We start from the raw sequence: 24,578 nt of genomic DNA, 5'->3' as shown, positions 1-24,578 counted from the left end.
TCTGGCTAATTTTACAGATTAGGAAACTGAGGCAAACAGGGTTAAGTGACTTGTCCAGGGTCATATAGCTTGTGTCTGAGGCTAAATTTGAATTCAGGAAGATAAGTCTTCCAGACTCCAGACCCAGCAGTCTGTTCATTGTATCACCTAACTATCCCTTCTGGTCAAATACTCTGACCAAGGAATGAGAAGATGGGACTCGCTAGAGAAGTCCCTGATGTTGAGATTGACGGCAGAAGGAAAAGGGGATGCCGGAGGATGAAATGAACAAACAGTGTCTTGGGAGCCACAAACACGAGTTTGGACAGACTGGGAGATAGTGGAGGGCAGAAGGACCTGGGGTGCTATGGTCTATGAGGTCATGAAGAGTAAGACACGACTGAACAGCAAAAATGAGTAGAAAGTTATTCCCTGTATGGAACTGAGTCTTTATCCCTGTAACTTCCATTTACTACTACATATACCTTCTGCCTTCTGGGGAAATGTGGAATAACAAAAACGCCATCATCCAGTATTGACACAGAGCTTTAAGATTTACCAAATAATTTCATTTTATCCCCAAAATGCCCCTGGGAGGCAGAGGCTGTTATTATTCCCATGTTACAGATGAGTAAACTGAGAGAGGAAAATTAAGTGACTTGCCCAGGGTCACATGACTGAGGTCTCATTTGAATTCAGGTCTTCCTGATTCCTGATCCAATTCTCTATCCACTCTGTCACCTTGCTTCTCCCTTTTCTGTTTCATGGTTCTTCACACATTTGAAAAGACTCCCTAGGCTCTTTCATTCTCCAGAGCAGTTTCCCCACATCCCTCAATGGTTCCTCATGTTTTACAGACCGCTCACCATCTTGGTTGTGCAATTCAGACACAGAGCTCTGCCAAACGAACACAAAGCAGCATGCAGGAAGACCATTATCTCCTTTTATTTAAATACTATATGCCTGAGAATGCCTTGTTAGATTGCATTAGCTTTTTAACAGCTCTGTTGCTTATTTATTGCTCATGCTGAGCTTGCAGTGAATTCAAACCCTCTGGTCTTTTCCTCAATGAAGCATGAAATTGATTTTTTTGAACCTATTAGATTTCAGCTTGCTGGTTTGGACCATTACTCCAGTCTAGGAATCTGTTTTTGAATCTTGGTATTTTCATCCAATGCACTGGTTCTCTCCTCCAAACTTTGTGTCACCCATATGTTTTATAAACATTTCCCTAATACTTTCATCCAAATGACTGATTAAAAATGCTGAACAGGACCAGGTCAAAGCCAGAGTCCTGGGCAACGCCCCTAGAGACTATCCTCGAGGTTAATACTGACCTGCTGACATGGGGCCTACAACTCATCATCTGGGAAATGAGACCTTGGCCTCCAGATGACATTCATGCCTTTTTGAGTTCTTCTATGTGATTCTGCATTACCGTTATTATGTAGTCCTCATTTAGTTGTCACATAATAATGTGCATATGTCATTTCCTCCCAGCTAGATTATGATTTACATTAAGGGAACAATTAAGTGATCTTTGGGAACAATAATCTTTGTAAATTACCTTTTGGAATAATATTTGTGAAGCACTTGGCAAACCTGAAAGCACTAAGTAAATGACAGCTACTGTTATACTTGTCTGTTAACTGTCTTTGTCATTAATGCCTAATACACTGTTTTTCCAATAGTAGGCACTTAAGAGTCAGAATGAATGAAGCAAGGGCAATGTTAGAGGTTTTGCCAAATGTCTAGCTAATCATTTAGATGCACACTTTACCAGCCACCTTCCCCTGAGCTCCCTGGTTTATTTTCTCCCATGTTAGGCCACTTACAGTCTTAGAAAGTTGCCTAAAGCAAATGAAAAATATAAAAATGGAAATAAATTTTGTTTATGATGACTCATTCTTAATGAACCCAGGTCACCCATGGTGACCATGACTTTCTTTTTAAAATCTTCAGAGAACTTCTGACGCCATGTGTGGTTTTCTTGGCAAAGATCCTGGAGCAGTTTGCCATTTCCTTCCCCAGCTCATTTTACTGATGAGGAAACAGAGGCAGAGTTAAGTGACTTTGCCCAGTCACAGGACTATTAAGTGTCTAAGGCTAGATTAGAAATCAGGAAAATGAGTGTTCTATGCACTACGTTGCCCCCTCCCCCCCTTCTCTTTCTAGGATAATCTCTGTAAAATAATCTTTTAGGCAAACGTATGTTTTGCCTTTCAACTACACAGCCAGTCCATTCGAGTTACTCTCTAGGCAACAAGAGTTTGAATGCTTATCTGCTACTTTACCCTGTCAGGTGATATTTAGGATCTTCTTAAAACAATTCAAATGGAAGCAATTCAGTTTCCTGGCATGCTGGTAGAAGCTAAGCCCAACTCTAAAGCCAGGTTTCACACAGGTTTCACAGGCATACAACAATGAGGTCAGCACAAGTGCTCTGTAGACCTCTGTTGTCCAGTAGTCAATCTAATACCTCTTTTCTTCCACACTTTCCTCTGGAGCCTCCCAAACATTGAGCTAGCTCTGGCCATGTGTGGGTCAACCTCATCATCTGTGGTGCACACCCCTGGAAAGTACATTGCCAAGGTGTAGCATTTAACATTTCTCCATTTGCTGACACCAGGGACCCGCCTTTGCTAGAAGTTATCCTGCACTGTCCTAACAGGTGGTAGGACCAGCTTCTTTCTTTTAGTTGAACAGCCAGAGTTATTTGCACCTTTAAATCTACTTGGCTGAGCTATAGTCTGTCTCTCTTCTGGATTTATTGTTGAGGTGGGCTACAGGGGTGCAGTGGGGCAAGCTACTGTGTGGGTTGGAAAGAGAATCCAAATAGATCTCTCGATTCTTTTCTTAAAAGGACGAGAAACTATTGCAGGTCAAGACAAAACACTCAGTTAACTTTCTTGTCCAAAAGAAAAGAGGATTATTTGGAAATGCTAGAAAACTTTTCCATGTTAATGACCTTCCTGGCTATACTTTTGATTCTCCTGACCTGCTACCATGACTCAGCTGCCTTCTCATCCAAAAAGATTCCTCCACCATGTTGGTACCCTTCTCTTATTGGCAACATTCTTTTCTGGGGTGGAAGAGGGGTAGAAATGAGGAGAGGAAACCTCTTTTGGGACATCCTCCTTGTTGGGGGTGGGGGGGAGTGCAGTCAGCGTCTCTACACATCATGTGGATACCAGAACTGTTCTTTGTGTTTCCTTCTTTCACAGGCAGCCTGCCTTTCCCCTCCCCATCCAATCAGTGGATCTCTGGATGAAATCTTTCCTGCTTAGCTTGCATAACCCAATTGGCAATATATCACTATCTATTTATTCCTACCACCTCTGATTACTGCTTTGTCATAGCGGAGAGGCTTGTGTAGCTCAATGATATTAGGAGCTATGCTGCCCTGGATCCCTCAGACCACCTCCTATGACTGCAGAAAACACCTTTGGGGAGCACATCCCTCTGTTTTATGTCTCAGCTGATACTTACCAGAGGTAGTCAAGGTTTTCTGTTACATCCTTCAGTGAAACCTCTGTGATTTTAACTTATGGAAGAAGTTTCCAAAGGTGATTTTTTGCTTTACTAAATTATCAAATCAAATGTCATTTAAGAGGCAGCCAACAAGCAGTAGGAATGGTGTCTTGCTTTTTAATCCATAAAGGACTGTCAGCTGGGATCATTTGTACAGTCCCACCTAGTCCTAAACCACACCTTCGTAAAGAGTGCTCACAGAGATTAAGAGATTAGTCCTAAGTAAAACAAACTAAGGATATACAAAAACATTCCAATTCCTTTTGATTTGGCAAACAATGGGAAACTGAGGGGTGCTTATAAATTGAGGAATGAACAAACAAGCTATGACACACAAATGTAATGCAATTCTATTGTGTTGTAAGAAATGATGAAAGGGATGGTTTCAGAGAAACTTGGAAAGACTTTTATGAACGGATGCAGTGAAGTAAATAGAACCAGGTATTATTTATACAACAACAATAACTTATTAAAGACAAACTACTTTGAAAGAATTAGGAACTCCTTTATCAGCATAATGGCTGGCCCAAATCCCAGAGGACTAGTAATAAAATGTTATCTACCTGCTGTGTCCTGGTGGAAGGGCTTGTGGAGCTCAACAGAACTATGAACTACTTGGTGCAGAGTTACCCAGGATGGTCAGGTCATAGGGGACAGTTGTGACAAAAAGTGATCCACTGGAAAAGGAACAGAAAACCATTCTAGGGTCTTGGCCAAGAAAAGCCCATGAACAGTACTAAATAATAAAAGAGGGTAGAATTTGCCTCAACTACACATTCCTTTTTCTTCTCACTTCAATTCTTAGTTTGGTAACTTTGTTCCAAGAAGTCTTCAGCCACTGTGTGCAGAGATGGCTGATTTGGGAATGGCTCACATCAATAAAAGTCTGTTACAATACAATCAATTTTAAAATTATATTTTTGGTGTTTCTGACTTGCTTTTTGGAAGAAGTATTCATGATTATAATGGCATGAGGTTTCTGTTTAACGTATGAGCCCTGGACATCTCCTATGTCTTGCTCTCATCCCTTATACCCACCTTTATGTTGACATGACCAGACATTAAAGTATATGTTTAACTTGGCGAGTTATTTCAAGTTCCTCCATAGAATGTCCTCTTCCTTTCCAATGAGCTTTATCACATGAGCTGTGTTTCTACTTTTTAATACTTGTATATCAGGAGCACTGAAACAGGAAATGATCAAACAGTCTATGGACTGAGCTTAATAAGTACAACTCCAAAGTGACTGTCCAGGTTATGTAGTAGCTTTACACTATGCAGTCACATGATGCAGAAAAGGAAGTCCACTGGAGAACCGGAAGGGAAAATAGGGCAGAATATATCATGAAAATCAGCATCTCTGCAAAACTTATTTCTAAAGAGATTCAGCAACATTACAAATTGCATTACAAACTGGTTAAGAGGCAAGAGAAAAAGAAAGGAAAAGAGGTGAGAAGGTTTCCCTCTAAAAGAAAACAACAGTGCTCCTGGCCATCCAGGAACAATCCCTCAACCTCATTAATTTGCACATCAATTATGAAGTGTCTGGTTGGTTGGTTGTTGTCCTTCGAAGAGGACCAAAATGACATCACCATTGTAAAGTGAAATTTCACTGTGTCCGACTGTCACTGATCAAACCAATACAAGCTCGGAATGCTCTTCCACAGGTTGGGCACAGAGAGTCCGTATGAATATTTGGGGTGGATATCCCAAATTTGCGCATCCTGTGTTTACTTTGTGCTGTCTCAATTCTACTTTGCTCAAAGAGCACAACACCCTTTCTGATGTGGGCATGCCATGCTGAGTGCTCCTGTGCCAGCGTCTCCCATATTGCACAGTCAAATCCAAAGTTCTTGAGAGAGACTTTGAGAGTGTCCTTGTACCGTTTCTTCTGGCCACCATGTGATCGCCTGCCCCATGCAAGTTCCCCATAAAATAGTCTTTTTGGCAGGCGTGTATTTTGCATTCGAACAACTCCTTTGGAGTTGTGCTCTCTGAAGCATAGTTTGAATACTTGCCAGTTCAGCTTGAGCAAGAACTTCAGTGTCTGGTACCTTATCCTGCCGGGTGATCCTCAGAATCTTCCTCAGAATCACATGGAAGTGATTCAGTTTCCTAGCATGGCACTGGTAGACTTCTCCATGTTTCACAAGCACATAACAATGATGTCGCACAACGGCTCTGTAGACCTTCAGTTTGGTAGTCAGTCTAATACCTCTTCTCTCCCAAACCTTTCTTCAGAGCCTCCTAAACACTGAGCTAGCTCTGGCAATGCGTGCATCCACCTCATCGGTTACAACAAATGGACAAGTTTTGCATGCTGCGGATAAATTCACTTACTCTGGTAGCGTACTTTCCAAGGATGTACACATTGACAATGAGGTTAAGTGTCTACTGTGTTTGGGGGTAGGTCAAATGCAAAATTTAGATAAAACTTGATCCTTGCCTTCATGGAACTCTCTACAATACACATTATGTAACTTCATTAGATTGATGCTAATGTAGGTTAAGTGAAGTCTAAATGAGAAGGGTATTACCATCATGAGGCGTTAGGGAGGAGGAAGCATCCTAGCTGAGCCTTAAATGATGAGGAAGAATAATTATTCTGCTTTGAAAAGGAAGGAGAGCACAAAATCACAAAAGCAGGAAAGGTAATTTAAGGGGCAGAGTAACCCAGTTTGACTGGATGGAAGAGACAATAATTGCAAAATTACAAGAGTAACATAAGCTAAGGCTGGAAAGGGGGGAGATGTCAAAACACAGGGACCTCAAAAGCCTGACAAAGGAGTGAAACTTTGATTCAACAGGCAATAAGGAACACCTGATTTTTGAAAACAGGAGTGATGGGACCAGATTTATGCACAGGAAAGACTAGTCTAGTATAGACCAGAAGAGAGGACGTAACAGTGAAGGCAGGAAGACTAGTTAGAAGTTAACTGGAATAACCCAGGTATGGTAACAAAAGCCCACACTAGAGTGGTAGCAAGAGGAATTGAAAGGGAGGGAAAGATGAAAGAGATGTCACAGAAGGAGAATCAAGAACTTGGTATAAGAATTATGGAAGCGGCTTGGACGAGTTAAGGGTGGCCAACATGGGGGTAATGAAGGATGCAGAGAAAGAAAAATGGACATCAGGAGCAGACTGAGGGAAAGATAAGCTTGGTTTAAGAGGAGCTGAGTTTGAGGGGTTAGTGTTTGCAATAAAGCTCTGAGAGAGGTCAGGCCTGACTATGGGGACTGCACACTCCAGGGGTAGTTGAAGCTTGAGGTTGAATGAGATTGCCAAGGGAAAAAGAGTAGAAAAAGCCAATGCAGGAGATGGAGAGGTCCGGAAGGGAATCAAGAGTATGGAGTCTCTGGAGCTCAAGGAAGAGAATCTAATAGGAAGAAGTGTGTAAGACAGCCAAAAGCTCTTTCCAAGAGGCTGCGACCATCCTGACTGCATGCCAAGGTGGGTAGAAGTATACTAACTCCTTGCCCAAGTCCTGGTAGAGCCTAATGATCCCCAAGCTGCATTATCTCCCTCAAAGTGTGTAGGTACTACATGTAAGCTATAAACTGCCAACTATTTTTCCCAAAAGGAAAATAGCTTACAAGTAATTATTCAGTAAGCTGAAATTAGAAAGTATTATTTTTGTCTAAGGAAACAGGAAATATGCTTTCATTTACTAATACACTATAGTATCTACTTTTAGTAGTCTCCTCTAGAACTGCCAATTACTCAAGCATGGAGCTTTACCTGTGAGTTTATATATTTATATATACAATTTATATATTAAATATAATCACATATAATTTATATATTAAATATATATTTATATATTTAAAATTTGAATTCTAACCGCTAATTTTATCTATAACTAGGTCTAGAACAACTCTGAACTGACACATTTTAATACTTACTTCCCCAATACATCTCTCCAATTTTCTATTTAATTTTTTCTTCAGTTAACAAAATTTTCATCCACCCTTCTCCCACTGAAAAGCACCACACCCACAAAACCCCTTTTAACAGACAGGCATACTAATGGAAAAAAAATTTCCACATTGGCTATGTCCAAAAATCAGTCTCTCATAGAAAGCATTATGAAGTACAAAATGGATAATTTTGATTACATTAAACTGAAAAGTTTTTGCACAACCAAGCCCAATGCAACCAAGATTAGGAGGGAAGCAGAAAACAGGGAAAGAATTTTTGCAACTCGTGTCTCTGATAAAGGCCTCATTTCTAAAATATATAGAGAACTGAGTCAAATGTACAAGAACACAAGTCATTCCTCAATTGATAAATGGTCAAAGAATATGAACAAGCAGTTTTCAGAGGAAGAAATTGAAGCTCTCTATAGTCATATGAAAAAATGCTCTAAATCATTGATTAGAGAGATGCAAATCAAAACAACTGAGATAGCACATCACACCTATCTGATTGGCTAACATGACAAAACAGGAAGATGACAAATGTTGCAGAGGATATGAGAGAGCTGGAACACTAATTCATTGTGGGTGGAGCTGGGAACTGATCCAACCATTCTGGGGAGCAATTTGGAACTATGCCCAAAGGGCTACAAAAATATGCATACCCTTTGACCCAGCAATATTGCTTCTAGGACTGTATCCCCAAGAGATCACAAAAATGGGAAAGGGTCCCACTTATACAAAAAATATTCATAGCAGCTCTTTATGTGGTGGCCAAAAACTGGAAATCGAGGAGATGCCCATCAATTGGGGAATGGCTGAATAAATTGTGATATATGAACGTAATGGAATACTATTGTCCTATAAGAAATGATGAACAGGTGGGGATGGGAGGGGAGGGAGGAAAGAAGAGAAGTTGGAACTCAAAGTTTTAGGAACAACTGCTGAGTATTGTTCTTGCATACAATTGGGAAATAAGAAATACAGGTAATGGGGTATAGAAATTTATCTTGCCCTACAGGACAAAAGAGAAGATGGGGACAAGGGAAGGGAGGGATGTTAGAAAGGAGGGCAGATTGGTGATAGGGGTAATTAGTATGCTTGGCTTTTAGAGTGGGGGGAGGGAAGAGATGGGGAGAAAATTTGTAACTCAAAATTTTGTGGAAATCAATGTTGAAAACTTAAATTTTAAAAAAAAGAAATGATGAACAGGAAGACTTCAGAGAGGCCTGAAAAGACATATATGAACTGATGCTGAGTGAAAGGAGCAGAACCAGGAGAACTTTGTAAACAGCAACAACCATGGTGTGCGAGGAATTTTTCTGGTAGACTTAGTACTTCATTGCAATGCAAGGACTTAAATAATTCCCAACGGTGTCTTAAGGCAAAAATGCCTTCTACATCCAGGGAAAGAACTATGGAATTTGATCACAGAATGAAGCAGATCATTTTATTTTGTATTAGATTTTGGCTTGTTTTATGATTTCTCCCATTCATTTTAATTCTTCTATGTAACATAACTAAGGTGAAAATGTATTTAATAGGAATGTATGTCTGGAACCTATATAAAATTGTATGCCATCTCAGGGAGGGAGTGGAGAGGTAGGGGGCAAGGGGGGAAGGGAGGGGAAAAATCTAAGATATATGGAAGTGATTGTAGAACACTGAAAAAAAATAAAATAATAAAAAAAATCAATCTCTCAGCACTTTCCGTCATCAGGAGCTAGTTTTCACGCTTCATTCATCCTTCTGGAGTTGTGGTTAGCCATCGTAGTGATCAGAGGTCTTCTGTCATTCAACGTTGCTTATCTTTAGAAGGCTGTTGTTACATAAATTGTTCTCTTGTTCACTTCATTCAGCATCAACTCATACAAGTCTTTCCAGTTTTCTCCAAAACCTTTCCATTCCTTGTTTCTTACAGGGTGTGTGTTCATCAAAGATATAATGACATGACTTGCACTTGACTTTGTTTTGAGTGAGGGAGGGCTGTGCAGGTCACCAGCCTCACTTCTCCTCCACAGCGATCTGAATCCAGTGACCTGATATTCATCAAGATGACTGGAGATGACCCAGGATGAGGCAGTTGGGGTTAAGTGACTTGTCCAAGGTCACACAGCTAGTTGTGTCAAGTGTCTGAGGTAACATTTGAACTCAGGTCCTCCTGATTCCTGTACTGGTGCTCTATCCACTGCATCACCTAGCTGCCCCTTGTTTCTTACAGCACAATAGTATTCAATGACCTTCATATACCATTTGTTCAGTCACTCCTCCATTGATGGGCACCCCTTAAGTTTTCAGTTCTTGCTACCAGAAAGTGTTGTTACAAATATTTCTGAATACATCAGTTCTTTTTCCAACTGTCCTTTGTAGATAAGTCTAGCAGTGGTCACACTGACTCAAAGAATAAGCAGTTCAATAACTTTTGGGGGCATAGTGACAATCTGCATTCCAGCAGTAAACAGGCCCATCCATAAAGTATATTAATGTGCCTCTTCCTCCCCCACTCTCCGCCACAGACTTAAGATATTTCCATTTTTTTTGTCACCTTTGACAATCTAATGACTATGAGGAAGAAATGTATGTAGAAATACATTTCTATTTCTCTATTAGAGATATGGGTTATTTTTCTAATGGTTGATAAATTTAGATTTCTTCCTTGAAAAACTGCCTATTCATATCCTTTGACCCACTTATCAATTGGTGAATGGTCCTTATTCTTACAAATTTGTACCAGTTCCTTTAATATCTTGGAAATGAGACCTTTATTAGAGAAACTTAAACTTGGCCAATTTTCTACTAAAACTAAGAGAATTTTTTTCTTTTACCAATACTCTTAACACAAATGGGAAAGGAAACAGGAGAAATAATGCAGAGAAAAGTGGAAAGAACGTTTTAGAGCACATTAATAATCTGAATATAATTTCAATCTAAATAATCATGCCTTAATTTGAACTTTGATATCTAGACTTTTAATACTTGAGGATACAACCATTGAAGGCACAACGTATTTTTACCTTTCAGAGTATGATGAGGTGGTGAATGAGATAATGTGAGTCCCTTGTACATGGTAGTCATTCAATACACATTTAATTCATTTTGACTATTTTCAGGCTTTTTGTACTCAACCTATCCATCAAATCAAACTAATTTTAGCTTTAGATGTGGACAAAGTGGAGAAGTGCTTGTGGTGAATGAATAAATCCAACTGGGCTTCCACAAGCCTCGAGCCTATACCTAGAACATATACCACAGTTTAGGAACCAATAGTCACAAACCAGGTACATGAAAAGCCATAACAAAGATGTGATGGGAAAGGTGGCGAACTGAAGGGACAGAACACAGAAACACTGTGAAGTGATGAGGTGGGGGAGCAACACAGGAGATCAAGAAGGCAAGGAGAGAACCAGGAAGCCATGGAATTGACCGTGTTCATCATGCTCTTCAGTTGGACTTTCAGAGTTCCAGAGGTTCTCTGTCCAGTCTATCAACTTTTTAGTACATAATTAAATTATCTCCAGTCTGTTTGTATTTGTATCATCAGAAAAAAAAGGAGAAAGTCAGCACTTATAAACCATATAGTATGGACATTTTCCATTAATCCCAAAATTCTCAAGAGAATCTAGTGGTATATCAGGAAACTTTTTTGTTCACAATAAATCATTAATTATATAATGTGGAGTTGTTGATTCATTTTGCTTTTGCATAAACAGGGTGCCACCATTAAGTGACCAAATTTCATATCTTATGTATGTGACTGAATAAAATTCATGTTTTCAGTACATGGAACAATCATTCATCCCTTCTCCTAGAAAGGATGTTGAAATGCCTTCTTGAATGTCAATGATGGGTGACTGAAAGTGCCCCTCCTCTTAAGAGAACTGCTTGAGAGCTAAGTGACCTTCAGAAATCAGAGGTTAAGAAAGTTGTCCTTGGCTCCCAGGGCACTATCTGAACCCAGGTCTTGCTCTCCATTACAGTCTCCTGTCTCGTGAAGACAAAATAGCTTGTAACCCATAAAATGAGAGGCAGGACAGGGGTGCTTGTAGGGTGGGTATCTCTCTAATGATTCCAAATTTGTGAAAGCTGATTCAATTTTTAAATAAATAAAAATATGGCTCAAATGCATAATACCATTCAAAACAATTCTAAGTAAAAGTCCTTTTAAAATGATGATTCTTTCACAACCTGAAAATTGGTGATTTATTACACAGTATTTTTCATTCTCACAAAAGCACATAAAAAGCATACTCATCACAGTTTAAATTCCAATCTAAAATATATAAAAATCATTTTTTTAAAATTCAGACTTTTTAACAATAACATTAAAAAAAGTCAAAAACCTCTGATTGTTTGGGGACTTCTCATCAACACTTCTCAAGGAAACATACATAACTCCACAGTTTCTCAGGTATTTTCCAGTTATATGACCTCTAGAAATCTTCCACCATTTCACTATCTTTTACCAAGTTTCATATATCTCAGAAGCTCTCTGACCTTCAATGCAAAACTGCAATTACTTAATTTACCTTTACATTTTTTACATTGGCTCTTTAACATTTCACAACAGGATTTTCTCTTTAGGTCCAACTCCCACAATGACATTTTCTTGAAAGGATTGTCTTCACGCCATATTTCTCTCCATGAATTTTTAAATTTCTCTACATAACTCGACTTCTCAGTGTCTTCTTTCCAAATTCCTTGTCCTCTTTTTATGGCTCGTAGCTCTGCTTTCAGTAGCTTTTTGTGAACTGCCCAATACATCTTAGAGGTTTGATCTAGCTCTTTGATAAGAACAGTTTTGCCGAGCCCTCTTCTCAAAATCTCTTCATTCAAACTCACAGTAAAATACATGCCCTTGAATGAAAGAATAAAAACACATTTATCATCATCTACTAAAAGATACCACACTCCATCCCTCTGCCCCCTGCAGCTGCATATGTAAACACATGCTACTTATAGAGGGGTCCCTTGACTCTGACAACCTCAAGACTCCAGGGAAGACACAAATGGGGATCAGGGATCCAAGGGCCAAATCTCAGCCCTGGAGCTGTGCCATTTGCTTCTCCCTCTGACTCTACTTATTTTTGTTTACTGTATAATTCTTCTTAATTAGTACAGTTGCTTGGTTTTAGGCATAATAAGGCAGATTATCACGCAAACTGCAAACCAGAAAGAGGGTCAGTAGTCAGGTGGGGATAGAAGAGACAAAAACAAGTTGTAATAACAGATGGTCAGAATGGTGACATGAAGTTATCAAGAAGAGAAATAAAAGTACCTAAAAAAAAGATTTTTCAGATACTTTCATCCAAAGCTTCAGCCCATGAAAAAGCAAGCTTAATTCATTAATTATGAATACTTAATATAATATAAAGCTCCTTATTTGTCAAAGGATTGAGGAAATGGAGTGTGATGTCACAATGGCTCACACTTATCCAAGGACTTGCAATTTACAAAGGACTTTACAACAACCATACATGTATTTTTTCCTTTTACAAATAAGAGAATGAACTTATATGATGTGTCCAAGTTCATGAGGCTAGTAAGTGTTGGAATTGGGATGTAAGCCAAGGTCTCTAATCCTTCTTGAAGTATTTCTTGGATGCTTGAAGAAATATTCATCACTGATTGAAGTCAGAAGATTTAGGTTCAGGCCTCAGCCCTGCCCTCACTAGCTGGATGACCAAGGACAAATCGCATCTTCTGTTTCCTTCTGTAAAAAAGGAGATTATACTGTCTGGAATTATGTACATCTCAAGTTTGTAGTGGGGAAATGCTATATAAATATACCATCCTTCTAAAGTGGATGAAGTACCCAAAGAGACTGTTCTGGCCATGGCTGTGACCAAGAACTGTGGGGAATGAGAGATGACAGGGTGCTTAGGCAGATCCTGCTCCACCTTAGAATTTATGGTAGAGGAGAAGTAAAAAGCTGGGTATTGTCAGACAGGTGCCTTCAATTTTGGGAAAGCAGATTTAAAAGGGCTCAGAAAGAAGTTAGGGAGGACCTCAGTCTCCAAGTCTCTAGTTCTTAAGAAAATCCACTCTACAGGGGAGATGGAGGGGAAGGTCTTTCTTCCAGAGAGGAAGAAAAGGTGATGCTGTCTAAAGAGGTCACACAGCCACAGAGACCTCAGGGAACTGAGATTTTTCAAAGACCTTTGAAAGGACAGAAGTAAAAGCAGGCAATTGAGCAAGAACAGATGAGAGGCCAAAGAGGGAAAGCTGAATTGACTGGGGAATGGCAAAACAAACTATGGCATATGAACATAGAGGAACATGCAAATGGTCTGAGAAGCAATGATTTCACAGTCAGAATTCAGAGAAATATGGGAAGGCCCATATGAAGTGATAAAAAGTGAAGAAAAGATGCATCCTACTCCACGACATGCTTAGTCCCAGTCAGGTCTTTCAGTGGGCAAACCCTTCAGAGCCCCTCAGCTCACACAACTGCTGCCTTCTTTTACTAAGGTACAGAATGGTCCTAAAACTCCATGGAGGCTATAACTGAAAGAGGGATTGCTGGCTCAAAGGTAGGCCAAAGAGAAGTCTTTCACAGCCACTCTTTAAGTATCTGAATGACTGTCCCACCAAAGAGCCTTAGTCGCTTGCCCCCAGAGGTCAATGGATGGATCAGGTAATGAAGCTGATTTAGGCTTAGTAAAAGGGAAAACTTCTGATCCCAATGGGCTGCTATGGGTGATAGTGAGTTCCCCTTCATGAAAAGTCTTCAAGTGAAAGTTGACCTTTCCTTGGTGATGTCCTAGAGAGGCCTGTTACAGGCAGAAACTGATCACCTAGGGAGCACAATGTATGACAGAACACTGAACCTGGAGTCAGGAAGACCTGAATTCAAATCCTGCCTCAGACACTTATTATCTGTGGGACTGAGGCGAGTCACTTCACCTCTGTCTGCCTCAGTTTCTTCAATGGTAAAATGGGGTCACAATAGCCTCCTCTCCCAAGATTGTTGTGAGGATCAAATGAGATATCTGTAAAATGCTTAATACAGTGGCTAGCACATTGTAGGTGCTAAGTTAAGTCCTTCCTTCCTAGGTGGCCTCTACCACTGCTTCCAGCTCTCAGCCAGGGACTTGACAGATATTACAAGAAAACCACTGGTCTGCTCAACCACTGCTGTGTGCCCTACAATACTGTTTACCCTGAAACAAGTCAGACAGTTTTATGTATCTAATGAAATAATTAATAATGACTCAGCAATAACAGGAGGACAGCTCTCATATTCCACTGGAAATTGTAGATTATAAAAACAGAAACAAATGTGAGTTGCCAAGAGCAGAACCATGAAAGTTCTAAGAGTCTTGAGATAAGCATGTGATTCAGGGAAGCACATAAGACGCAAACCTTACATTTAGTACCTCTTTTTTTTAAACAAAGTACCCTGTTGTGTTCGTCCTTTGTTTTCGAAGAGGACCATGACATCAGAGAAATGATGACATGACTTGCACATGACTTTGTTTGGAGTGAGAGAGGGCTGTGCAGGTCACTAGCCTCACTTTCTCCTCAAAGTATCCTGAAGTGCATTCTGTAAAAAGGCCAGTAAAAATCTTCCTGTTGTTTATAGGAAAAAGTCAATGATATCATGTCCAAAATTCCATCTTCTAAAATGAATAAATCTTGGTATATGTAGGAAGGGAATAATAACAGTTTTTAGGGCCTTCTTTTTTCTTAAGTCTGCCTTTCAATTTATTAGCATTCAGAGAAGTCTGGAGTGGGCACAGTCAAGAGACTTACTGGGCTAAGTAATAATGGAGGCTGCTCCAGTCAGGAAATGCTTATTGCTGGGGGCAAAGGCCATACCCTCACACACTTTTTACTTGAACAAAATGCTTCCTCTTTCTAAGGATTTCCAACTGCATGTCATGCAGTAAATGACTGTAATTTTCATAGGGACCATTTTCTAGAATTTAAGAGTCCTACACCTGTAAAAAGATAAAGCTGGATGTAAGAGAGCACTGGGCTTGGAAATCAGGAAGACTCATGAGTTTAAATCTGGCCTCAGACACTCAGACACGTACAAGTCCAGTGCACTTGTCAGGTACTGGACAAGCCACTTGTACGCCTCAGTTTCCTCACCTATAAAATAAGCTGGAGAGGAAAATGGCAAATCACTCTAGTGTCTTTGCCAAGAAAATTCCAAATGGAGCCACAAACCATCAGACTAAACTGAAATGACCGAACCAACAAAAACAAAAAGCCTTAAAAGAGAAAACCGATCCTTACTACAGAAGATTAACAGATGTCTCCAGAGAACCAAGCTAGCACCAATGGGCAGAAATGACTGGGAAACAGATGGACTGTGTTACAGACAACTGCAGTCCACACCAATCCGCTTCAATGAATCCCTCAAACTGGAACCTGTTACCAAAACGGTGAAACTACGATCACTGATTTCTTTCCAGAACTACATTAGAATCAGGACAACAGGAAAGGGTCCCAGCAGCAAAGCCAGGGCATACAGGGCAAGGTAGATCTACAGCATGCTCAGTGACTGGCCAGAGACATGCTTGTACAGCCTGCAAGGCTCATGTCTAGAGACCCAAAGAATGGGGGGCGTCTCCCTTGAGCAAGCCCTAGGGAAGGGATCTCTAAAGGACAGCAACACTTGCAGTCCTACGGTGCTCAGCTGTGGAAGCTCTGATGGTCTAGCCCTCTGTCCTAAAATACGGGGGATGGCCATAGAGATTTCGCCCTATGAGCCTCAAAGTGCCTGACACACAGTAGGCATTTAATAAATGTGGACTGATTGACTGATAGATCTAGGGCAGCCTAAGCCCAAGAGGCAGAGGCCAGTGCAGGAACTCTGAGCAAGAATAAACAGGGCTGACCACAACACCCTAAATAAAGCACATCCTGGGGAGAGTCTGGCCCTGAAACAACCCAATTTTGAACTAAAAGCTGGTGATAAGTGAAACAAGAGACAAAGCAGGATAACAAGAGAAAGAAAAGGGGAAGGGGAAGCAATCAGCCTAAAGGAAAGGCAGAAAAACAAAAAAAGAGACCATGCCAAGGGGCAGAGAGGAGATGGAGCAGGGGAGGGAAAGGAGAATGGAAGAGATGAGAGAGAAAAGCCAATGAGAGGGATGACGAGAAAGTGAGGAGAATCTTGGCAAAGACTTATCTCGAGTTCCTGAAGCCATTAAATGCTGCTCCTTAATGGAATGTAGAAAAGTGCAGAAGTGCCTTTTGGCATCCCAGAATCATATCTCTGATGTGCTGGTAAGGACATGCTACTCTAAATGACGAAGGACCAAAGCATGGGACACACATGAGAAACCTAAGATTCTGGTTGCTTCTTCTTCTAGCACTTACTCTGTTCATCAACACGTAGCAAAGAAGTGATGAGTTGTCCCTTGCCAGGAGCTGGAACCACAGTACTTGGAAAGGTCTTAACTCCTTTCTCAACCACAGTTGACCAGCCTCAGTGAGCTCAACTCCAGCTAGCTTTATCAGCAAAAATCCAGATGGCTGCCCTAGACAGGTAAAGAGAAGTCATATTTTTAGCTAGAAAAACATATGCAAATAATAATTTCCAAGTTTAGTTGGAAAAGTCAAAGGTAACATTTATTTTCAAAATACTCAAACTCCTACCTACTTCTTCACCTTCGGTTTTCCTTAGGAAACAGAAAGGGTGATGACAGGAGTTAAAAGGCAAAGAAATATCAGAATGCTGTGTGGCATACAATTACAGGGTTAACAAATCTCTCAACATATACCTGATGTTTTGTCAACTGATTACACAATTATTAACAAAAATTCTTAAAGTCAAAGTCTTTTATTTTTAGCAATTACAGATTTTGCAAAGAGTTTTCACCAATGATAAGTTTTTTGAGTGTCTTTAAATTCATATGAGTTGTTTAAAAAACAACAAAAATGATATGACATAAATTCTACATAGACTTTAATTTACACCAAAGAGAATAAGATTCAGACCAAGAACAAAAAGAAACGTTAAAACCTCCCTATGACTTTTTTTGCTCTAGAGAAGCTCTTGGTTTAAGACAAGAAACTTCTTGACCAACTCTCCAGGAGATTTTAACTGTTCAAATACTAGGAATCCTAAATATATCACGGAAAAACAAAATTATCTCAACAAGAAACAACTAGTTCTCAATGTAAGAAACATCTCTGAAAGAGATGTCTTTGTGCAGTCAACTCATTAAGTCACTATATCAAAGGACAAAAACCAATACCAAACTACAAGAAATTACAAACTGAGGAGACACTGCAGTCATCTACAATTCCGACACAGAGAACTGTATGTGACAAGCTACCAATGCCCTCCAGTGGGAAAGAAATAAAGGAAAAGGTATCATTTCCTATAGAAGAAACTTCACTGATGTTAAGTAACCACTATAAAGAAGAGTCCCTGACCAGAGAATGTGTAAAATGCTCCATACCCTCCCCCCACACTGGTTCAGAATACAAGAAGTCTGCAGCCAAACCATCAATGCACCTTCTCCAATTTCCTTCAGTCTTGTCAAGGCTCACCACCTTCCATGTTTATTACAATTACGTGTGGTCTCGCTCCCTAGACTTAAGATGACAACCATCTTCTACAGCCACGCAGGCATCTCTGCTTCTCTCCGAAGCGTTGGTACTTACATTTCTCCCCTCCACAAAGTCCTGCACGCACCCCCCCCCCCAACTTCTTAGCTTCATATCACTCTAGGTTCCAGCCACTCTCCATACTGGGTTCATCTTGCCCCACTGATGCTGACCCCCAAGCCAACAAAAGACTCCTCCCCAATCCTCAATTCTGCCAGCTGAAATCTTTCCCCCATTCCTTCAGTGCCTAATTACACATGGCACACCCTTTATGAAACTTCTAAATCCCTAAGGTAAGACTTTAGCTGAGATGTGAAAGAAGCCAGGAAGGAGAGTTTTAGGCCTAAGGAAGGGCCAGGGGAAATGGCAAGAAGGAGATGGGCGTGTTGAGATGTGGGACAATCAAAAGACCAGAGTATGTGAACAAGGTGAGAAGGAAAAAAGGCTCAGGATGTAGAGGCTTTAAAAGCCAAGGAAGGATTTTATATTTGGTCCTGGAGATGACAGGGAACCATTGGAGTTCACCAAATAAGTAGTAGGGGGTGACTTGTTTGGACCTGACATTTAGGAAAATCAATCTTCCAGCTGAGAAAGGATGGAAGGGAGTGGAGAGAGATTTGGGGCAGGAAGACTAACCAGCAGCTGCTGCAACAGTACCAGCTTAATAATATTAGGTGCTCAGTAAATGCTCTCACTCTTCTATCACTAATCAAATGGGTATAAAATAAGAGGAATAACTTAATGTTCTTAAGTAAAATCATGTGTTTTTTCTACTTTACCAAAAACACAGAATACTAGGACCTCCCAACTGTTATTTATTTATATTTAATCATTATTCCTCTACCTTTACTTACTTCTCCATGATGAAATTAGAGGGATGCTAATGGGAATATGTTCCAATTCCAGCCCCTTTTCGGTGATCTGGTGTAGTCGTCCTCGTAATTTAACGTGATTTTTAATAAATTCTATAGGAATATCTGAAGGCTTTAGAAATTTGGATGTCTGTCGATTTGCAGGAAAAAAAATATGAAAAAATTCTTACCAAAACTGTTTTGGTATTTCTGCCATTAAAATAAGAATTTGTTGAATCTTATACTTCTAACAGAATAACTTTAACAATATAATCCTCAGTTATTTCTCATTCAATTTGTAATTTTTAACTTAAAAATACCCTGAAACAATGTTTCTAATTAAGGAAAGGCACCAACTCAGAGATGAAAATGACACTGGAGGGTGATGAGAGGAGATCAGGAAGAGATAGCACAGAAAGGATGATACCATAAGGACAAGTCAGCACCATGACTGTGGCCAGAACAGCACCACCCATCCAGGGACATGTAGACAAGAGGGCTCTTGGATAAAGACAATGAACAAAGAGGGCTGGAGGAAACGTAAAAGATCTTTGTTTTTATAAAACAGAAACAAAATCTGCTACGCGACCCCTTCAGAAAGACAGCTTTTTAAAAATGTGGTAAATCTGGGAGCTTCAGGGCACAAAGTAGTCAGTATAAAACCTCAGTGAAACCAAGAAATAGCCTTTTAGGGAAATAGACTAAAAAAATTGTGAGATCCAATCTCAAGATATGTTAAAAAAAAAAAACATGCTAAAGATTAGTTTCTTTGAGCAATTCATGAAGCAAAAATCAAAACCACAGAAGTCGCCTGGGTAAAAAAAAAAAATTTCCTCTGAGGTAAAAAAATCTGAGTTAAAATTTTTTAAAAAGTACCCTATCCGCTTATCTGTTCATTCTTTCATGCCTGCCTTACTGAAGGTGGGGAGATGAGTGAGATCTCTCCTCAGAGTGTTCATTTGACTTTTTGTTATAGCAAGTAACAGGCTTATGATTTTTTAAGTTTAATCTGAATTCATGACATTTAAAAAATAAGAGAATCCCAAATTACAAATGAAAGAAAGACAACTAGAGAGGAAATCCTGGTATTATTTTAAGTATTAAGGAGGAGAATAAAACAAGAGCTTTCTGCTTTACAATGTCCCCAGTGAAAGAAGTTCAGGAAGGGAAACATAAAAACCGAGGTGAAACAATCACAAAACTGTGACTGACAAGAATAAAAAACAGTTGATGATTTTTACATTTTTTTTCTGAAGACTTTGAAAGTGGCATTTAAGACGATGAAATAGAATGAAAATAAGTTTCAACTCAAGAAACAATTTTAAAAAACTGACACAGGACCAATAAATCATTGACAGTCCTTCATGGTAGCAACATGATGATTAGCTATAATAAAATTAATGATCTTTTTTAAAAAATTGTTAAGAACCATTTTTAATTAAGTGACTTTCTGCTGAATGAGTTAAAAATCTCCACAGTGCTAAAACCATCATGAAAGACATTTTGAGATATCCTGGGGAGAACGAAATGTAAACTTTTCTAACGGCAACGTTCTCTTAGGTCAAATCTCTGAGATTTTTTTCAAATATGTAGTAATTAGAAAAAGTGGTACTCTACAGTAAATACAATTTTCAAAGATTTCAATGTTAAATATTCTTAAATGCTTGAAACATAATGAATAAATGACAGACTGCTTGAATTAAAACTGAATCAAGAACTTTTAAAACAGCACATGAACTACTTATCCTAAAGAATTTTCAAATGTTAACTTACCAATTTAATACTTCTTGCAAATAATATAACTCCTGCTACCGCCATTCCAGTACTGATGTTCTATAAAAAGTACATAATACAAGCCATTAATTCTACACAATAACTGTGTCCAACATTGAATTTATTAACTTTTTTAAACGTCTTCAATCTGAACTCCTCGTCCCATCTGACTCTAACCATTCCAATGGGGCAGCTAGGCGGTGTAGTGGATAGAGCACCAGTGCAGGAGTCAGGAGGACCTGAGTGCAAATCTCACCTCAGACATTTAACACTCATTAGCTGTGTGACCTTGGGCAAGTCACTTAACCCTAACTGCCTCATCCTGGGTCATCTCCAGTCATCCTGATGAATATCAGGTCACTGAGTTCAGATGGCTCTGGAGAAGAAGTGGGGCTGGTGACCTGCACAGCCTTCCCTCACTCAAAACAAAGTCAAATCTAACTCATGTCATCATTTCTCTGATGGCATGGTCTTCTTTGGCAATGAAGGACAGACACACACACAGACACACACAGACACACACACACACACACACGCACAAAACCATCCCAATCAAGTCTATCCCTTAAGGTACAGCCAAAGCCCCAGAATTCCTTGGTCCCTGGAACCTCTTCTGAATTCAGTGAAGACAGTTTTGACTATCTAGCTTGGCACTACATCATAGGTTCCTTGAAGACAAAAAAATAGAGCTTGGAAAGCCAAAGTGCTTAGTACAATGCTGTATACACAGTGAGATATTAATCAATACCACATTGGTCTAAATGCAAGCTGCCATTTCAGTCTCCCAATCTGGTTTTTCAGAATCCCCAGTGCTATGAGTAACAACACAGGCCTTATGTGGATGTGGATCATTCATTCTTGTTATACATGACATATAAATATTTTGTAAATAATTTTATGTCATTTTAAGTGCACACCCCCTTTTGCCTCAGTATCAGGAGGGGAAGATGGGAAGCGTATATTGAGAGTAACTTGTATTTGAATCAATGTGATACCTTGCTAATTCTTCTCAGAATCATATATTTAGATGTGAAAGGAGCCTTCAAAGTAATCAAGTCTGACCCCAGATTTTTCAGTTAAGGAAACTGAGACCCAGGGAGCATTAGTCACTTGCCCAAGGTCACAGGCAGGTGCTTATTAAGTACCAGGTCCTTAGAAGCCAAGTCCTCTTACCTCCAACTCTAGCACTCTTTTCACTGCATTTAAAAAAACAATTATCTTGGATTTCCTTTCAGCTACAACACTTCAGTAAAAAATAAATGAAAGCGTACATGCTTTAAAAAAGCTTCATTTCTTAGAGATAAATTTCTCAACATTTATCTTACTTTTGAAAAGGTTATTAATTCTTTTTGCAACTCCAGTAAATACAATTAGATACAGGTCTTCTATACTTCTTTTCTTTTCCCTTCTTAGTTACCCTTAAGCCCAGACACATCCCACTTCAGAGAGCTCTCCATCCGTGGATGTTCCCATTGCCTGTGCCGGCTACTTTTTTTTTTTTAATACATGGGCTCTTTAGGCCTATGTCTATGATCAGAGTATTTGGGATAAAAAGGTCATTTTTCTTTTTCCTTGTTCCACACGTCACGGTGTTGTAAGCAGCTTGTTTCATTATAGAAACGAGCTTAACTCACTTAGGGAAGCTATCCTTGGTATGCTCGGGAGAACTCTCGGATGCGCTAAAAAGCGACATTCCTTTTTCCTAACCTCCGCTGGCCAGCATTTGCTGCAATCACTTAGGAGGTCTTCTGACAAGGGGCCCAGGACGTGCACACACGCGCACACAGGTGTACGAGCCCCTGCCGGAGCACCTGCAGATCCGCCCTTTCTGGCCTCCTCCCTCGGGGGGAGGTCAGGGCGCGGGGTCTGTCACCCTGGAAACCAGAGCTCCGACGGGAAAGGGGGCGGCCAGCCCGGGGCCCCTCTGACAGCCCAGTCCGGAAACGCCCGACGCAGCGTCGGGTAACCGGGGCAACCCAAGCTACGTCCAGACGAGGCCGAGCTCAGGGGGCCCCCTCGGCCCAGCCCGGCCGGGCCACGCCCTCCGCCCCCGCCTCCCGCCCCAGGGCCCCGGGCTACCCGGATGAGGTGGAGGTGGTCGTCGGCCCACTGGGACAGGAGCGCCACCACGTTGGAGGCGCCGGCGTGCGGGGTCACCGGGGCCGGGCCCTCCGCGGGGGTCTCGGTCCCGAAGGCGGTGAGGTCCTCGGGCGGCACGTTCGGGAGCTGCTGCGGGGCCGGGGGTCTGCGCTGGGGGAGGACCGGCGGCGGCGGCATCGAGGAGGTCACCCGGGACATCACGTTGGCCTGCGGCTTCCACGTGGGGGTCGGCAGGCGATCAGGCGGCGGCCCCGGGGCGCCCTGCTCCTCCTCCATCCCCAGGTGGAGGTGTCGGCGGCCGGCCGGTCCGCCCCTGCGCCTCAGCGCCGGCTTAGTGAAGCCGGGCTGCGCCTGCGCCTGCGCCTCTGCCGCTCCCTGCCTAGCGTGGCCGGGCTGCGCCTGCGCCCGTGCTGAGGCCTTCCTAGCCAACCTGCGTTTCGGTTACTCCTGCCTAGCGAGGCCGGTCCGCGCCTGCGCCCGTGCTGAGGCCTTCCTAGCCAACCTGCGTTTCGGTTACTCCTGCCTAGCGAGGCCGGTCCGCGCCTGCGCGTGCGCCTCTGCCGCTCCCTGCCTAGCGTGGCCGGTCTGCGCCTGCGCCCGTGCTGAGGCCTTCCTAGCGAGGCCAACCTGCGTTTCTGCGTCTCTTGTGGTTACGGTTACTCCTGCCTAGAAAGGCCGGGCAAGCGGCGGGCAGCCGTGTCCTACGCTAGACCCATCGTACTACAAACTGCCGGTACTTCCGGCTGCCCCCGTTTTCCTCCGGGCACCCAGTACCAGCCCCTCCCCGCCTTGCGAACCTCTTCGTTCATTGGGCGGCAGCGCGGGCCTTGTTACGTAGCTTCGCGCTTGCGCACTACGCATGCGGCCTCGCGGCCCAGGGCACGTGCAAGGAGGCGAGGTCCCTTGACCCCTGGCCCATCATGGACTCAGTCTCTATTTTTCCGATTACAAGGACTCTTTTTATATCTCCCACCCATCCACCCCCCTCCCCTCCCCATGTAAGGGCGTATACTGTGTCTGGGTGGTAAAAGTCGCTATGGCCCAGTGCGCAGCCCCGACACAGCTGGCCCAGACTAATGCATTCCTTGGGCACAAATGGTTACTGTTGCAGGAAAGGAGACAGCGGCTGTTGCGGGCGGAGGAGGTTCTTGGGCTGGGGAGAAACTGCCTGGGATAGTATTTTGAAGCTAGAGACAAATGTGAGTTTAGGATTGGGGTCCAAGCACCCCATCAGGGAAGGCTCCTAGCAGCAGGATAGCAGGAAGCCAATTCACCTACCCCAGAGCAAGGACCTGGCCGGGGATGCCAGGTGGTCTTCAGACCGTAGGGGGCCAACCTAGGGATCCACGCTGGTGTTTCCACCTCCCCCCAAAGTTACTGTGTTGACTTTATGGCTACTTTGTATCCTAGTGAATTCCTCTCCCCCTTCCCTCCTTTCCTTCCTTCTTTCCCTTGATACACATTAGCCATGTGACTCAACCTCTAGTGCTACAGATGGGTAGTTTGTCTACAACTTGGTGGTTTAGAGGGCTTTCCCTGAGGGCAGTCCCACCCCACTTCAGGGAGTCCTCTTCTCAGCCTACAAATCCAGGGGTCAGCAACAGTGTTTTCCCTAAGCTGTGCCTGTTCTTGTTTTAAGCCGCTTGAGGGCCAGGACCTTTGTTTTCCCCTTTCCCTAGCATTGGAGCCAGGACCTAGCCCATAGTGGCATATTGCGTAGGGGGCTGGAAAAACTGGGTTTTGATCCTGCTCTGTGACTAGCATCATGGGTACACACTTAAATAAGTGCTTGCTGATTGATTGAATGAAAACCACCAAACCTCTGTCCGAGCTCCCTGAGGGAAGAACCCAGTAACTCCTAAA

The 24,578-nt window shown here is 41.8% G+C and overlaps 1 protein-coding gene across 4 annotated transcripts; it reads right to left on the bottom strand.

The window, feature by feature from the left end:
• Nucleotides 1-11,598: 11,598 nt before the first annotated feature.
• C6H3orf33 (chromosome 6 C3orf33 homolog) lies at nucleotides 11,599-23,205 on the bottom strand. Of its 4 annotated transcripts, none has more exons than XM_072618665.1 (5): nucleotides 22,695-23,205; nucleotides 20,616-20,675; nucleotides 18,846-18,993; nucleotides 16,756-16,916; nucleotides 11,599-12,279 (listed from the first exon to the last, which is right to left on the bottom strand). In XM_072618665.1, the coding sequence occupies exons 1-5, from the start codon at nucleotides 22,989-22,991 to the stop codon at nucleotides 11,878-11,880; spliced, it is 1,068 nt and encodes a 355-aa protein (XP_072474766.1). In that variant the 5' UTR covers nucleotides 22,992-23,205; the 3' UTR covers nucleotides 11,599-11,877. The 4 variants fall into 4 exon arrangements, 3 of the variants coding, with proteins under 3 accessions (XP_072474766.1, XP_072474768.1, XP_072474767.1); XM_072618667.1 differs by lacking the exon at nucleotides 22,695-23,205 and adding an exon at nucleotides 22,323-22,458; XM_072618666.1 differs by lacking the exon at nucleotides 22,695-23,205 and adding an exon at nucleotides 22,250-22,268.
• Between the last annotated feature and the right edge of the window lie 1,373 nt (nucleotides 23,206-24,578).

Source organism: Notamacropus eugenii, chromosome 6 (assembly GCF_028372415.1).
Source record: "Notamacropus eugenii isolate mMacEug1 chromosome 6, mMacEug1.pri_v2, whole genome shotgun sequence".
Classification (NCBI taxonomy): Eukaryota; Metazoa; Chordata; class Mammalia; order Diprotodontia; family Macropodidae; genus Notamacropus; species Notamacropus eugenii.
Note: the sequence above shows the minus strand (reverse complement) of the source record. Positions and strands in the feature narration are given on the sequence as shown.

Bases quoted from the DNA above. Each gene is read 5' to 3' on its own strand.
- C6H3orf33 (XM_072618665.1), bottom strand. From the start codon at position 22,991: ATGGAGGAGGAGCAGGGCGCCCCGGGGCCGCCGCCTGATCGCCTGCCG. The intron at 20,676-22,694 runs GTAGCCCGGGGC...TACTTTTTATAG, and splicing joins ACCACCTCCACCTCATCCGG to AACATCAGTACTGGAATGGC. The intron at 16,917-18,845 runs GTAAGTAAAGGT...TTACCTGTCTAG, and splicing joins TCTAATTTCATCATGGAGAA to GGCAGCCATCTGGATTTTTG.